We start from the raw sequence: 16,353 nt of genomic DNA on the forward strand, positions 1-16,353 counted from the left end.
CATACTTATTTATGGAGGATTTGAATTTGCTTCCAAATTCTTTAAAGATCTTTTTTTATTTCTCCTCTATATGACTGAATGTTAAGTTTACTCATATGGGCAAAAAGTGCCAACTACTCTTTCTACTATTCTATAGTTTATTTATAATACGGTTACACCTCTAGATTTTACTTCTAAACCTAGCAGTGTATTTGTGTCTTATGGGGATGGATACCACAATGAATGCTTTCAGGTGGGCATAGAAATCATCTACAACTGTGGTAGTGTGTGTAATGGGGTCATCGAGTTGAGAAGGGAGATGCAATTTAATAAGGTCATCAATCAGCATGAGTAGCCTCTAAAGACAGATGGGTTTTCTGGTAAATCCACTTTTATCCTAACAGTGAATATTACTGAAAAGTGGTTAGACTTAACCAGTAATGTGGTAACTGTAGGTGTACAGTATGGGGGAGGGGGCTGCAATGTAAGTAAATCACAGTTTATGCGCTAGTGCCAAGGGTCCAGTGACGTACCAACGGTTGTGCTAATATGCTGCTCAGTAGGCAAAATCAAGCAACACACTTGTGTTGTCAGCCCTACAACCAACTCTTCCCATTCATGGCAGGAAGATCCCTAACGGCAACTAAGTCCTCTATGGTGCAGCCAAGCCTGCTGCCACAAATTACTTCGTCCCACTCCCATAATGTGATGCTGGTGGGCTGCACCAGATTCCTTCATAACCATACTATGGGAATGAATTTGTCCTCTGTCATGACTAATCACTGCGATTCCTTTAAGAATCATAGTCAGAATGGCAGACCACAGTACGGCAGTGTAAGTCAGTTTGTAATGGTTTGGCATGCCTTTTATCTAGCTACTTGGCAAAGCATACTATTCAATTACAGGTTGCCCCATTCATTGCTGAGCTGTGTAGCTCTGTCTTGCTACATAGCATTCCCTCCCATCTCGAACACAGGAGGGCCTGGGACACATTGTTGTTCTAGGCGATGATGTGCGCCACTCATAAAAACAGGACTAGAACTGTACACCTCTGTAACTTACGCAATTAATTTCTGTAAATTGTGGTAGCATCTGACGAGGTACTGAATATAGTGCACATATGTGTTTATGCATCTACACAATATATTCATGAACAGAAAGGTTCATGTTACATAAAGAAGTTTCTTCATTACTGCAGTTTGCAAAAAAAAAAAAAAAGACATACACTTCTTACATTCTGGCATCTTTAGTAAGTGAACAGTGATCCCTTTTTTCTGCCATATCAGGTAATATTTGGTAATCAGAAGGTTCAGCTTTTACAATGTCCCAATATTTTGCAACACCATACATCAGACAGTATAAGTAAAACATAAAAATAAATAACTGCTCTAGTATGTTTCTGTGGATCCAACACACCTAACTAGGGGAATGATCATACACATCAAAAAACCCTCTCAATATGAAGTGACACATCAGAAAAGAAACAAGTTGTTACCACTGCTAACTAAAAAAAAAAAAAAAAAACAAAACACAAAACTAAGTGTTCTTTTGGGAGGACAAGCCCTCACATTACCTCCATCACCCACACCCTTTGCTACTTACAAATACCACCCCTAGACTGCATAGAAACATCTGTCACTACAGAATACTGACCCATTCCCTACACTCTATGTTTGCATTTGGTCAACTGTGGTGAAAATGAGTGCTCTAAAAGAACCTAACAATTTCAGACAGAAATACTTGCATAAGACACATTTTTCTTCAGAAAAAATATATTCTGAAGTCTTGCCATGGATAATACAGTTGAGACCAGCTTGCCTGGAAAGACAAAGTTCATTAGCTGGAGTATTCTACAGGCATCATAATCAGGGTTTCCCTTTTTTCAACCGAATATTTATTTCGTAAAGCAATGACCCCCCACCACCACCACCACCACCCAACATACAGATCTGAATTAGATTTGCAGGATTCTGTTAATTCAAGTATGTTAGTACTCAACATACATAATATTTACAGTGTTTTATCTAACCCTGTTCAACTGGGCCTATATTACAAGATCAAAACTTTAGTTAATCGAATAACGAAAGATCGATCTTGCAATATCGAAACCTAAAAATCTTGAATGGCAGATTTAACCCAGGGAAACACTTCCCTTGGCCGTTATATAGATTATGCCCTTTTCTCCAATTTGATCTCGAAGTTGGTATATTTAGTTGGGTGTGTATGTGGGGGGGCACAGCCCCCCACATCAGAGGGTGTGGTGGGTGAAGCCCCCCACTTGATTTGGGATTTAATTTTTTTTTTGATGCCGCCAAGGGAAGTGTTTCCCTGGGTTAAATTGACTGTTTGAGATTTTCAGGTTTTGATATTACAAGATCGATCTTTAGTTATTCGATTAACTAAAGTTTCGATCTTGTAATATAGACTCATTTAACTACACAGTAACAAAGGGAACTCAAAGCCAATATGCTGGGGTACCAATATAATAGGTTTTAATACAGCAACTCTCTTGATGGTCACTTTACTAACTATTATTTTAGCTTCTTTCACCATCAAACTTCTGAAATGACACAATCAAATTTCTTGTTTTAATTTTCCTACCTTTCAGAAAATACAGGATATAATATTTTAATTCTTTTGTATCTTATACCAAGAAACAGCACCATAAGTGAAACTTACAGCAAAGATTTATCTTTTTTAAACTTGACAATGTTTTCCTTCTGCTGAAGGAGGGAGGAGTACAGTCCTATCTTTTACCTCTGATTTCATACTGTGCTCTAAGGAATCCATGAATATCAATTACGCTGACTCTGAGGTTCAGATCTTTTGGCCTAAATGAAACGGGCTCACGAGGATTATAAAACAAAATCTGCAAGAGCTCTTGGCACCACAACTAAACTCAGTGTTGAGTTTCAAAACATCCTTCCAGTGTTCTTATGTCTCAGGATAATAATTCATCAGGATAGTGTTTGATTTGTTACTTTCTATACATAAAAATGTAACAACATATGCACTAAAATTATACCTGTTTGAGAGCTTTTTGTTGTATGGCCAAGGAAGCTGCGAAGAACTGTCTGTTGCATAGAATTCTGAGAGGATTTGGTCCGAACTCCCTGTTCCTTGCTTCTTTGTAGCAATCTGTTTAATAAGAGTTGTAGAAATGGGAACAGCACATTGGCATGCAGCATCTTTGTCCCTGCCATTAAAATGAAAAAAGTAGTTATCAACAAGTAAAGATATGCACAAAACTGCTGACTTATTTACAGTGTCACTCTGCAAAGGTACTACACTAAAAACATCTTTACAGCTTTTTTCCTGAGACTATCCAAATGTAAATTAAACATTACATAACCTACACTGAAAATGATAGAGAGCTACCTCTGCTACAAAGTACTTTCTGGAAACATTACTGTAATCCCATCTGTGTCATACCCAAATGCTGTGCATTACTGGCTTTCATTTTACTGACAACAATGTTGGCTCAGTCACTTTAATGCAATACAATCCCATTATAACCCTAACGTTTAGATCCCAGAACTCGTACAGTAGTTCCATCTCTTAAAAACCCCAAGGCACTAAGCCATTTCTTTCTTTCTAGTCAAACTATTTTACATGCTGTAGCAGATGAACAAACTGCTTGCTTACACAACAAAATTCAAAAATATAACTGAATATTATGAACATACTGCTTCAGTTTGTGATTCCCAAAGTAATGCCAACTTTTCAAGACATAATTTGAGGGACAAACATCAACTTAAAAAGCAATGCTATCAACATAACTTCAGACACTTATAAATCAGTTAAAAAGACCCCAAATCAAGAAAACATCTGATAGCGGCATTCTGTTTATTCACAAGGATGACACAGTTATGGCATTGTTATGGACTCATGTCTGTGAGGAACAAACGTAAATTTAACATTACTGTGTATTTATATTTGTAATATTCTTACTTCTTGAAGGACAGTGGAAAGTTCTGAGACAAAAATCAGTGACAGATGAGAGGCATGACTCTGTACCACAGTTATTATTTACACAACTGGTAGCTCTAACCATGTGACGTTAGAACCTTATTGTGTGAATTAATAACACATTTATTTGTCTTTTCAATTATTTATAGTCTGCATTTTCTGCATGCTGACTTGTAAAGACACTAACGGTTTCCAGGAGGCAATGGTTGCACCCAGTGAAAACGCCTGCTTTACTAATGAGTCACTGGCATTCTCCTTCTGACTACAGGTTAAGGAACTGGGTGTTTAGCACATGACATTACATGCTGTGACATGTTCCACAGTTCTTCCACACTGCACAACAACTGCCCAAGCTTGTGATTCTCTATTTTTTAAGGTACAACCTGAAAAAAGAAGTTTGTTCACAGTTATGTGACTGATTACACATATCTCACTGTTTCAGTAAAACCACGTCTGAAATCAAAAGATCATCGAATGGGAATAATGAGAGACAATAAACAGTTGGAGAAAAAAGTTTTCCTTTGCCTAGCTTTTCTCTGGTGATATTTCTTCTAACTGTGCCAGACAGACAACTGAGCGCTACATGACAAGCAAGCCTTTCTTATACCAGTGAAATTACCAACATCAGTATCTATTATCTTTTTCAGAAAATAACTAAGAATATAGTGTTAAACCTCAAAAACATGTCTGCATTTAAAATATAATTAAGAACTTTCTATAGTCTGAACAGCTTTTAAATGACAATACATACTTTTATGCTGACCTACCCTGATCAGAATAAAGCTTTTGGATAATTAACATGTGCTTCTTACATGATGAGAAATGAAAAACAGTGAATCTTAATAATACACCACTAAATGCACTTCACCATAAACAACCTCTGCAGATGTTTAATGCATGTAATAATAAACATATCAAACATAACCAACAACAGTTAAACTTAAGCTGTAAATTTATCACTTCTGCCAGATACGAAAACAAGCTAATTAAGGATCTCAGTACGTTGTACTTTACAAGGAATTACTATACTTCACCAGAACAGTATATTGTAAATATCTTTTTTCTTTCATTTCTCCTCAGTGTAAATTTCCCTTTTGACTAGGTCTCCCCAGTTCACACAGCCACTGAGCAGAATATTACTTCCTCTAAGATATGCCTCCTTTTTTAATGGTTTGAGAAAAATGTCACCAACAGGCAACTCTACCAGAGTGCTACTGGGTCCAGAAAGAGTGAATGTCATTATGCAGTAAGCATTTACCATGTTTTACTGCCATGGAGGCATATTATACAAAGGTGTCGTTGGCTCATACCACCAGTGCCCATGTGACATCTGCCAATGTGTGCTTTAGCACTTGACCTATTAGCTCCCACTACTTTTCTCAGACCTTTCAAATCACTAACTACAGAAAAGATTCCGTCTATCCCCAGATACCTACACAGACTAACCACATGAACAACTGATCCTTCTGCCCTGAGCAGATTTAAATACAATCATTGACAGCACTGGCATAGATTTAAGAATGCTACAGTGAGACTGTAAATATTATATTAAACCAGTCCAAGAAAGGAAGCTGCCACTGTAGTATAAAGGGGTTGACCTCTCATTAGTCCTATGTTAATTTCAGCTAGCAGGCACTTTAGCAGTTGGGCCAAGTACTACAGAAGCCTTGCTGTAGCAGTGCCTGGTCCATCTGCCAGAGGACACCAGAAGCAGGCATCCGAAAATGTCTGCAGCAGATGTCAAAGATGATACTGCCGTGGAGCTGCTCTGCAGTATCCTAATCCTGGAGAAAGTCAAAAGGGATCTGTTTCTGCCCCCCCCCAACCAAAGCATATACCTTGCCTGAGGAAAAAACAGATTTTTAGGTCATGATGAAGATGAATTGGTTAGAATGGCTGAGAGTTACTCTGACACCTGGATCCAAAATAAAAGTAAGAAAACAGGCTCAGTAGAAGTGTATGTTAACAGAGAGTAGACCAGCAGTGCAGATAAACCATCCAAGCCATGGATATATTTAAGTAACTAATGCATAGCAGATGTGAATGGCAATTATTTACGCCACAAAAAGTATATACTGCAGATAATTTATGCAGAGGAACAATGCAGTTAATTCCAAGAAAGGTATACCTTTACAGATATTTAGTATGACAGATGTGCAATTATTCTAGGAGAATTGTATATTACAGATAATTAATACAAGGAAAATCTGTACAGTGCAGTTAATTAGCCCCAAAGATGTGTATACAGATGGTTATTACAAGGAAGATGTCTACTGCAGTTCATTACTACAGGACAGGTGTACATTACATATAACTAATACAAGGCAGATGTTCAATGTTGTTAATTAATCCATGAGAGGAGTACATTACAGATAATAAGTGCAGGACAGATAAATACTACAGTGAATTAACTCATGAACACTGTACTCTAAGGCAGATGTAAAATGCAACTGATTAGTCCAATAGAGGTATGCACTGAAGACAATTAATAAAGGGCAAATAAATGAGGTATACCACAAATGTCATGAAGAAAACTAGAAAAATAAAATGAATCTTAAAGATTTACCTGTGAATGCATAGCACAAAGGTTTTAACTGATTACCTGAGGAGTAATGTTTGAAAGCATAGGATATGTCTTGCTTACTGTGTTTGCCTTAAATTAGTAGATTATATGATCTCAAAATTATCTTAAAATACAAGGGATGTAAATATTTATATTTAAATCAAATATAAATCAAATTTGTATGTCACACTGCTAGGCTTACACAGGCCCTGGTGGTCGCTAGCTTAGCATACACCTACTTATTTAACCCACTCAAGTGCAATATTAGGTAACTAACTTAGGCATTGTTCAATCTGTAGTGTGCTCTGTATTACTTTAAATAGGGTAGTTAATTTAACTCAGGGGAGAGTATTCTTTTCGTATACGAGTGTTGGTAAATGTCTGTTCTTTCTTGTGTGTATTGGGAGTAGTATTATAATTGGTAGTTATATTTATTCCTCTACTTGTATGTGTTGTTTCACTTTCCTTTCTAATCTCAAGAATAGAGCTGATTCATAAAAATTTCATTTAGGCTACATGTGTGTAAGCTCAAAATGACAATAAACTTTACTTTGACTTTGAACATGTAAGCATGTACTGAAATCAAAAGATGTTGCTGCAAAACAATATGTTAAGTACTTGAAGTTATCTGAAAAAAATGCTAAAGACTCCTTACATTTGTGATTGCATATGCATATGCCATAATTGCATATGCCAGAAATGAAGTTTATCTGATAATACAGATTCTACAAGAAGATACTCCAGGATGTAACCATAGTTCTACTGCTGAACAGCATACTATGAAAAAGCCACAAATTAAATAGCAATGGCCACTTTGTAATGTATTAGGTAGCAGACTTTAGTTTTTTGCCACATTTATTTGTTTGTGTACATTAGCTGGATACTTTGCCTTCTCCTCCTCCCCATGAGACTTTAGTTTCTAAATGAGTGTTGCTGGGGCTAAGGACCTCCTTCCATCTTAAAAGCAATCTTAATAATAATAAAATGGTAGCCAGGCCATATAATGCTTTGTTGTCTCAGTGTACATTATTAGCCAGTTCTTGTACTCTTTAGCATTTTGGCATTTTGGAATTACTCCAAAATCCACTCTGGAACTGTATTCCTTCTGACATTACCCTCTGATCCTGTCTTCCTCTTTTTGACTGGAGTATTATTTTCTTACACAAACATTTTCTAACAGACTTTTAAGTTAGTAAATACCTTAATAAGTCAGTACGCGGCTTTTCACTCAGCAAATACCACATTTTCTAACTGAAAATAATGCAGAAAATAACAAGCATGACCTTTAATACCTTTAGGGATCCATACCTGGACGTTCTTTGCAGGCTATGAGGGTTGTGTTACAAGTTCTTTAAAACAGGGAAGGAACAAATAAAGGTCAATGTTTATGACTTCCTAAGACATAAAAGATGGCACTCCTAAGTCCACATCAGGACCTAAAAGTAAATTTGTAAGTCATCGTAAAAAATAGTTATTTTCTTTAAAATGTGATTTTTTTTTTAAATACATATATTGGTGTCAAAAAGAAAGTATACTACTGGGGCCTAGCCATGAAAAGTTTCCAAAAAAGTATTACCATTTTTCAGACATTATTTTATACCTTATTTCATTACCAAGTACTTACTGTGTGTACAAACTGCAGTTAATATGAGTAGAATCCAAAGTATGCTTTTTTAGTATTTCAGATGTTCTTGGTTTTAAAGTTTGTCTAATGATCACATATCTAGAATAATGCTAAAGATAATACATATCAGTATTTGACGGACAACCTCAATCCACTTAAAATAGTTGCTGAATTAACTCAGCAATTAAATGTAAAACCACTACCGTGGTCTTCTAGATAACTCAATTTTCCCTATTTCTCTCAACTTTAAAATAATCAAAAATATGACTATGAAGTTAAAAAGAAAACTATCCAGCCCTGTAATTAAATATTATGTGAGTGTAATTAATGTACTAATGAAATAAAGACTCTAAACTAATTAAAACATGCCAATACATTTGATATTCAGTAGCATACTGTTTTTTTTTCTTCATGTGATATCATAACAGGCCATAGCTACCCAATCCACTGTCTACTGCTGGGTGGTGTATGCAGTGATGTCACCTGATTAAATGTAAATGACATCAGAAAGTGCTTACTGGTGATGTCTCATCCTTGTAAGAGCCACTGTTGAGATAAGTGGATGCTTTATTAGCTGGGATGGTTTTCTTTTGCAGATACCTATGTAAACATAAAAAAATGCTGGCAAGATGCTTTAAACAGCCTATTTATTGGCAGTGCTGAAAGCATAACTGTCTAAAAACGGGATTACTTATTAATTTACTAACTCATTAATGCCTACTAACAGACAGTTAATTGAGTGTGATATTCCTAACTGCTGGCATGCTGGACCACAATTTCTTGAAGATGCGAGTCACAAAGAAAATTAAATGTGAGAAAATCTTTTCAACTGAACAAGAAAAATAGTCTGGTGCACTTCTTGTTCAGCTAAGGTAATTTTCTCATATTTAATAGTTAGTCACAGCAATGAGTACTGCATATTCAGTACAACAAAGAAGTTACAGTGAAACAAAAAGCACTGTGTATGATCAGCTTTCAAGCATTGTCAGTTTGAATGGGACAAGACAACTGCATGCAGCTAGCTTCAAAGGAGTCATTGACATCACTGCAAGATCATTTCTGCCATCATTAATGTGCTAATTCCAATCACAGGAATGAGGCTGAGGATGAGGCTATCACTGCCAAGAGATCAGGTTAGCTTCATTTTCTGCCCAAACCTTCAGGCTACTATCTATCTTTGTTCATAGATCTCTCACCTCTGAACCTACTCTTGGGGGTGTGCTACTGATACTGTAATTTGTATGGTTCATAGGTTCATAGGTTTATACTAGGCTATCTGCCCTAAGGCATTTATAAGCCTAGCCCAAATTTTTGTGGCTTACGCCACCCCTTATATGAAAAAATACTGTGCCCATTAGTTTGTTGTGCCTCTGTCCAGCAGTGACACAGAGATGATTCCTGGGGTAAACCTACGATCTCCCATCCACAGGTCAAGATTTCTCTTGAACAGAGCCAGCGAGGTGCTCTGCCTCACATGGACAGGGATTTTATTCCACAGCATAGGGAGTCTCTGAGTGATAAATCTATCCCTCCAGCACATCCTATTTATATCCGTGCTAAGGTTTAAGTCGCTTGCTCTAGTGGTTTTGGTGGATTTTTGAGGTGGAGCATGTCCATTAATTCCGGGTTGGACATGGCCTTGTATGTCAGGCACATGTCACCTCTGAGCAGACGGTATGCGTCTGAACAGAGCTGGACTTTCTTCAATCTGGCAGCATATGACAGATTTTGGAGTCCCTTTATCCTTTTGGTGAGGAACTTTTGGGGTCTCTCCAATTGCTGCAGATGTCGGGTGAGATACATCCCGAATGGGGCATTGTACTCGATCATTGGTCTGATAAGTGAAGAGTACAGGGGAACAATGACCTCACTAGATCTGGATGTGAATCCCTTCATGATCAGGTGGGCAATGTAGAAGGTCTTTCTAACCACTTTAGCAACGTGAGTGTCAAAAGAAAGGCCACTTTCAACCTGGGTCCCCAGGTCCCTGATAACCTCTTCTGTGCTTAGTGGATTGCCACCTATATGGTAGCTTGGGGTTACCTTGTTTTTCCCGAAGGGTATGACTATACATTTTTTGGCGTTTAACATCAGGCCATGGCTCTGGCACCAGCTATCTGTTTCCGTGAGTCCCTTCTGAAGGATATCCGTGAGTCCCTTCTGAAGGATATCCGTGTCCGATGCACTTTCCACTATGGCGCCCAGTTTGCAGTCGTCTGCAAACTTTGTCAGCCAAAGTCCTCCCATGTTGGCCTGTACTTCTGAGAAGTAGATGCCGAACAATAGGGGGCCAAGGACCGAGCCCTGTGGGACACCACTTATAACCAGCTTGGAGTCTGACATAGCGCCAGCAACTCTAACCCTGTGGGTTCTGTCCTTAAGCCAGTTTGCAACCCATCTTGTGACATATGGGTTTACATTTAAGCTGGTAAGTTTTTCTACAATACCCGAGTGGGGTATTGTGTCGAAAGCCTTTGCAAGGTCAAGGTAGGCTGTATGGACTGCCTTTCCCTCATCAATGGCCTTGGTGACTGTTTCGAAGAAGTTGACCAAGTTCAAAAGGCATGATCTTCCCTTGATGAAGCCAAACTGGGCCGGGTCCAATGTCTGCAAGTCCCCTATATCTTTGTTTATGAGCTCCATTATGATCCTTTCCATAGCTTTGCAGACTAGACTTGTTAAGCTTATGGGTATTTGACTTCCCAAAGGGTATGATAATGCATTTTTTTTTTTGCATTTAGTTTTAAGCCATGGTTCTGGCACCAATCATTTATCTAATCTAGACCACCCAGAAGGATATCTACATCACTGGGGGATTCAATGACTGCCCCCAGCTTACAGCAAACAGGAATGGTCCCAGCACTGAGCCCAGTGCCACACCACTAGCAAATGGCCTTTTGCTGGATCTGGATTTACCCAATTTAATCACGTGTCCTGCCCATGAGCCAATTGGCTATCCATCTAGTGATGTGGGGATTTATGCCAGTCTTGTGAGTTTACTTATAATACTTGAGTGGGGAATTGTGTCAAATGCCTTGGCTAGGTTGAGGTAGACTGTATGTACTGTTTTACCCTCATCCATATGCTTAGTGACTTTCACAAAGAAATCCACCAGATTCAGTAGGCATGACCTGCCCTTGACAAAGCCAGATTAGGTCGGGTCCAGTGTTTGGAGGTTTCTTATGCCATTATTTATCATTCACCCATCCTCGACCAGGTCCACGATTATTCTTTCCATGGCCTTACATATCAGACAAGTCAAACTTATGGGTCTGTAATATCCCGGGTGAATAGGTGGTCCCCCTTTCTGCAGAGGGATGACTGATGTTATCTTCCACTCTATCAGGACAAAGCCAGTGTGAAGGCTATGGTTAAAAAGAGATTCTATTGGGCCTGACAACTTCTGATTTAAGCTATTTAAAAAGCAAGCTGGTATATCATCAGGCCCCACTGAATCCATGTTTTTAGCTTTAGAGAGCACAGTTTCAACCTGCTCTTTGGTGATAACTGGCAGTGGAGTGGTGGAAGGTATTTCTTGGGGAGAACTGGGGGTGATGGGGAGGTGAAATCTGAGCTGAATTTGTTGGCCAACAGATTTGCTACATTCTCCGGCTGAGTATAGGTGATGCCATCTGCAACTAATTCCACACATTTTTGGGTGTTGCCCTTAAGATTTGTGGACATAACTGAAAAATGTCTTATGGTTATCCTTACCTTTGGAGGATCTTTTTACTTCAAAGTCTGCTTTCAGAAACTTGACTAGTTCACTGACTCACTTGTTTAGACTAAAGAAGGACTGTTTGCTCTGTTGTGCACATTCCCTCTTACGTCTGGAAAGGATTTTCATCTTCTGTTACACAAGTAATACCAGGGGCCCACCATGGCAGCAAGTTTTTGTGGTTTGACCTGGGTTTATTTCAGTCTTGCACTGACGTTTCTTTGCAGTTGTTTATAAGATCATACAGGGCTTTTGTCTATGGCTCTGCACAGGTTTCTGCATTTTCTGGATTTGGGGGAACTTGGAAACTAGCTATGCCTTCCCTTAATAGGGGGCAATTTACCTTAGAGAAGTTCATAAAGTTTTTGGGGTTAGGTGGGGGAACTAGTTTTACCTTTATTTCAAGGGAGGCCGCTTTGTGATCTGATCTTACCAGTAAGGACATCACAATTGGGGGGGGGGTGCAGCACTCTCCCATATTTGTGAGTACCAGATCTAGAATGTTTGTTCCCCTAGTGGGAGTGCAGACTAATGGCTCCAGTGCTTTTGAATTTACAAAGTCAAGAAATCTTTGGGCCAGCAAGTTAGTGGGCATGTGTGCCTCCCAATTATTAGAGAGGTAGTTAAAATCACCCACAAGCATGGTATTGGGCTGGAAGATGTGTGATTGTAGTAACTTCATGTATGGTGTATTGGTTTCCTGGCTTATGGTGGGGTACCTGTAGCTAGCAAGAACATGGTAATGGATTTCTCCTATGGTTAATTGGACAAGGACCCTAAAATCAGGACTTATCAGGCCCATCAGGACCTCTAACCACAGCCTCCGGACTGGCTTTGTCCTGATAAAAGTGGACTGCAACAACAATTATCCCTCCCTCTGCAATAAGGCGGGCCATCTACTGACCCAGTAAATTACAGACCAATAAGTTTGACTAGTCTTATATTTAAGGCCTTGAAAAAAATGATCATGGACCTGATGAATAATGACATAGGAAACTTCCAAACAATGGGCCTGACCCAGTTTGGCTTTGTCAAGGGCAAGTCATGCCTACTGAATCTGGTGCATTTCTTTGAGAAAGTCACTAAGGCCAAGGATGAGGGTAAAACGGTACATACCAGCAACCTCATCCTGGCCAAGGCATTTGACACAATTCCCCACTCAGGTATTATAAATAAACTCACAAAACTGTGCATAAATCCCTGTGTCACCAGATGGATAGCCAACTGGCTCACATACAGGACACGTGGTTAAAGTGGGTGAATTCAATTCCACAAAAAGGCCAGCTACTAGTGGCATGCAACTGGGCTCAGTGCTTTGACCACTCCTGTTTAGAACATACTTTTTTGAAGTCAAGGCTGGAAGGCCTCTGGATGACAATTTTTCTCAATGACTGCAAGCTGGGGTCAATCACTGACTCCCCCAACAATATAGCTATCCTTTAGGAGGGTCTAGAGGGTCTAGATAAGACAAACGATTGGTGCCAGAACCAGGACCTAAAACTAAATGTGAAAAAATGCATTATCATATCCTTTGGGAAGTCAAACATCCCTGAAAATTACAACATCAATAGCACCCCCCCTAAGAGTAGACTCAGAAATAAGAGATCTAGGTACACAGATAGATAGTAGCCTGATCTTTGACTGCCATGTGTCCAAAGTGGTGAGGAAATCCTTTTATGTGGCACAACTTGTAAGTAAAGGTATGGCATGCAGATCCAAGGAAATTACAGTTCCACTGTAATCAGCTCTTATTAGTCCAATAATTGAGTATAATGCTCCATTTGGCATGTACTTGAATAGGCACTTACAGCAGCTGGAGCGAACTCAGAGGTTCCTTACAATGAAAATACAGGGTGTAAACAACATGAACTATAAGGATAGACTGAAAGCCCGATCCCTTTACTCAGTCTTCAATCAACTACTAAGGGGTGACCTATGCCTGCCTCAAAAGGCACTTCCAAATCCAGCCCTGATGGAGTTGCTACACATTTGCAAGTCAAACAGCACAAGAGTATCCTGATCTAGGGATCTAAACTTAGTCAGCAACTCAAACAAAACATGCTGGAGAGACAGATGTGTGTCTCAGAGATTGTCTCGTCTTTGGAACAGGCTTCATATTCACATTAAGCAGAGCCCTTGCCTATCAATCTTCAAACACAATTTGGATCAATGGATGGGGAATGACAAATTCACACCCGAAGCAGTGCCTATGTCCCTTATGGACAGAAGTAATCTGTACGAAACCCATTGCAGAGGCACAAATCCATGCCATCCTCTTGCCCCTACAGGCCATTAAGTGGGTAAAATTGGGTTATAGTGGGTAGGCTTGCACGGGCCCTTAAGCTGTTAGCCTAGTAATCTTCTATGAACCTATGGAGTAGCTCAAGCATGTCACATTGTCTGACAAGCCTTGAGGTGTGCTTATCCTTTATGTAGACAGATACACCTTCGCCTTTTACTCTTTCATGTTCATTGGGTAGTCAGACTGCATGAACGGAATTATTAGCCATGCACTGATGGAGTGCGTTCCATGGCTTTGAACCATGTTTCAGTAACTGCATAGATGTCAGCATTCTCCAGGGTGAGTAACACTCCCAGGGAGTGTAGTTTCTTGCTGAGGCTCTTGAGCACTAACATCTTTAGCTTGACCTGAGTAGCTTTTATTATGTTATAAGATTTGTCTGTTTGGCAATGCCTAAAAATGTTATGGCAAATATCTGAAAGCCTAGGGGTGACAGATGAAGACCATCTTTGGCAAAGCAGTGTGGCCTGTCGACCATGTCCTCCCAGGCTGACAAGTACTGGAACCCTTTGGAATAATACCGGCAGCTAAGCCAATTGTATTATAAGAACAGAAGTAAAGAATATGTTAAAAGAATAGATAAAAAGTTAAGTTATGTCATATGGGTTATATGGATGAAAGAATAAATGACATTATGTCTAATGGTAAATTAATTGTAGCAACAGTATTAAGTAACATCAAATGGTTATAGAAAAAAGTGTGGGGGGTCTAATAGGGATCAAAATTTAGTATGATTGTAAAGGAAATTATGAATCTGTGTAAATATATTTGTGTGTGTGTGTGTGTATATATATATATATATATATATATATATATATATATATATATATATACACACACACAAACATATATATATATATATATATATATATGTATATATATATATAAATTTTATATATATATATATATATATATATATATATCTTTGGAAATTGTTGTAAATATGTTGTAAATCAAGAGTTCTTTTTGCATATAAATAAAGGATCCCTACTCTTTTCTATAGGTGTTGTGGGATATTTTACATCCACCTGAGCTACCACCAACACAAGCAGACAGGACCTCAGTTTAATGTTTCGTCCGAAGGATGACACACTCAGGAGTCCAGTACTCCCCTTAGGCTGCACTGCAGTGTCAGTTATTGATCTACATAGTGCATGAATACAAGCTGCATCCTTCTGCACCAAAGACGAGTGTGCAACCCTTTGTGCCACTATTTAATGCGATGTGTTCTGGATGGCATGCTCCACAAATATAAGGATTATGCTTCTTTTGTGATGCCATGAAATCATAGGTTCAGAGGTTCATTGGTTGGTACTAGGCTATTGGCCTAAGGGCCTACACAAGCCTAGCCATAACAATTCCCTGGCTATTTCTTCCCACACTATTTACTTCCTGGACCCCTGTCTAGCAGGGCGACTGACGTGATCCCCGGGGTGAATTTCATAACTAAAATACACTTATTTCTCAGAAGGAGTGATATTGTCTGCCATTTTTGCTGTCACAGCAAACAGAAAACAAAGAAAAATGTTAAGTGTCGTATTTTAGAAGAAAGATACTCTTCAACCTTCCTTGTAAATATTGCAGAAGACTATGGTACTAGATTTGAAACAATATAATGCGATACTTACTTATTTACATATATTTTGTTGACTGAATTAGGTCCACTAGGCTTGAGGCTTTTTTCAGGAGAGATGGGAGGTGGTATTTGTAATACTAGGGGAAATTTGTTCACGACATCTTGGAACTTCCACTATTCTTTTCAATAAGTGTTGAGGGATCATTTACATTCAACTGAACTATGACCATCCCAACCAGATGGGACTTCAGTTTAACACCTCATTCAAAGGATGGGACTTCAGTTTAACACCTCATCCAAAGGATGACACACTGAGGAGTGCAGCACCCCCTAATGCTACACTGCAGTGTCAGCAATCCTATCGCCTGAAGTGGGAAGAGGAAACACAGCCTTCTGTTTTTCTGTCACCAAAGGACGGGGTGCTATTTGTTGAGCCACTCACACTATAAAACAAAAGAAACTAAAATTCTACAGCAATTAGTATTTTGGTAATAATGTGAAAACAAGACACTTGAATTGGTCGAAGGCAAGGTCTGTGCTACCAAATCTCACATGCCATAGGCAGTATTCTACAGGGATTTCTTTCACTTCCTCCACAGCATGAAGTCATGCTGTTAACCAG

At 38.9% G+C, this 16,353-nt stretch overlaps 1 protein-coding gene across 1 annotated transcript in view; it reads right to left on the reverse strand.

The window, feature by feature from the left end:
- VPS13B (vacuolar protein sorting 13 homolog B) overlaps window positions 1–16,353 on the reverse strand; it is a 5,424,989-nt gene that overhangs the window by 426,069 nt on the left and 4,982,567 nt on the right. The window contains exon 48 of the mRNA XM_044065647.1: window positions 3,005–3,175. Coding sequence (XP_043921582.1) covers window positions 3,005–3,175 — 171 coding nt within the window. The remainder of the gene's footprint in view (window positions 1–3,004; window positions 3,176–16,353) is intronic.

Source organism: Protopterus annectens, chromosome 3.part0 (assembly GCF_019279795.1).
Source record: "Protopterus annectens isolate FY-2018-M chromosome 3.part0, PAN1.0, whole genome shotgun sequence".
NCBI lineage: Eukaryota > Metazoa > Chordata > Ceratodontiformes > Protopteridae > Protopterus > Protopterus annectens.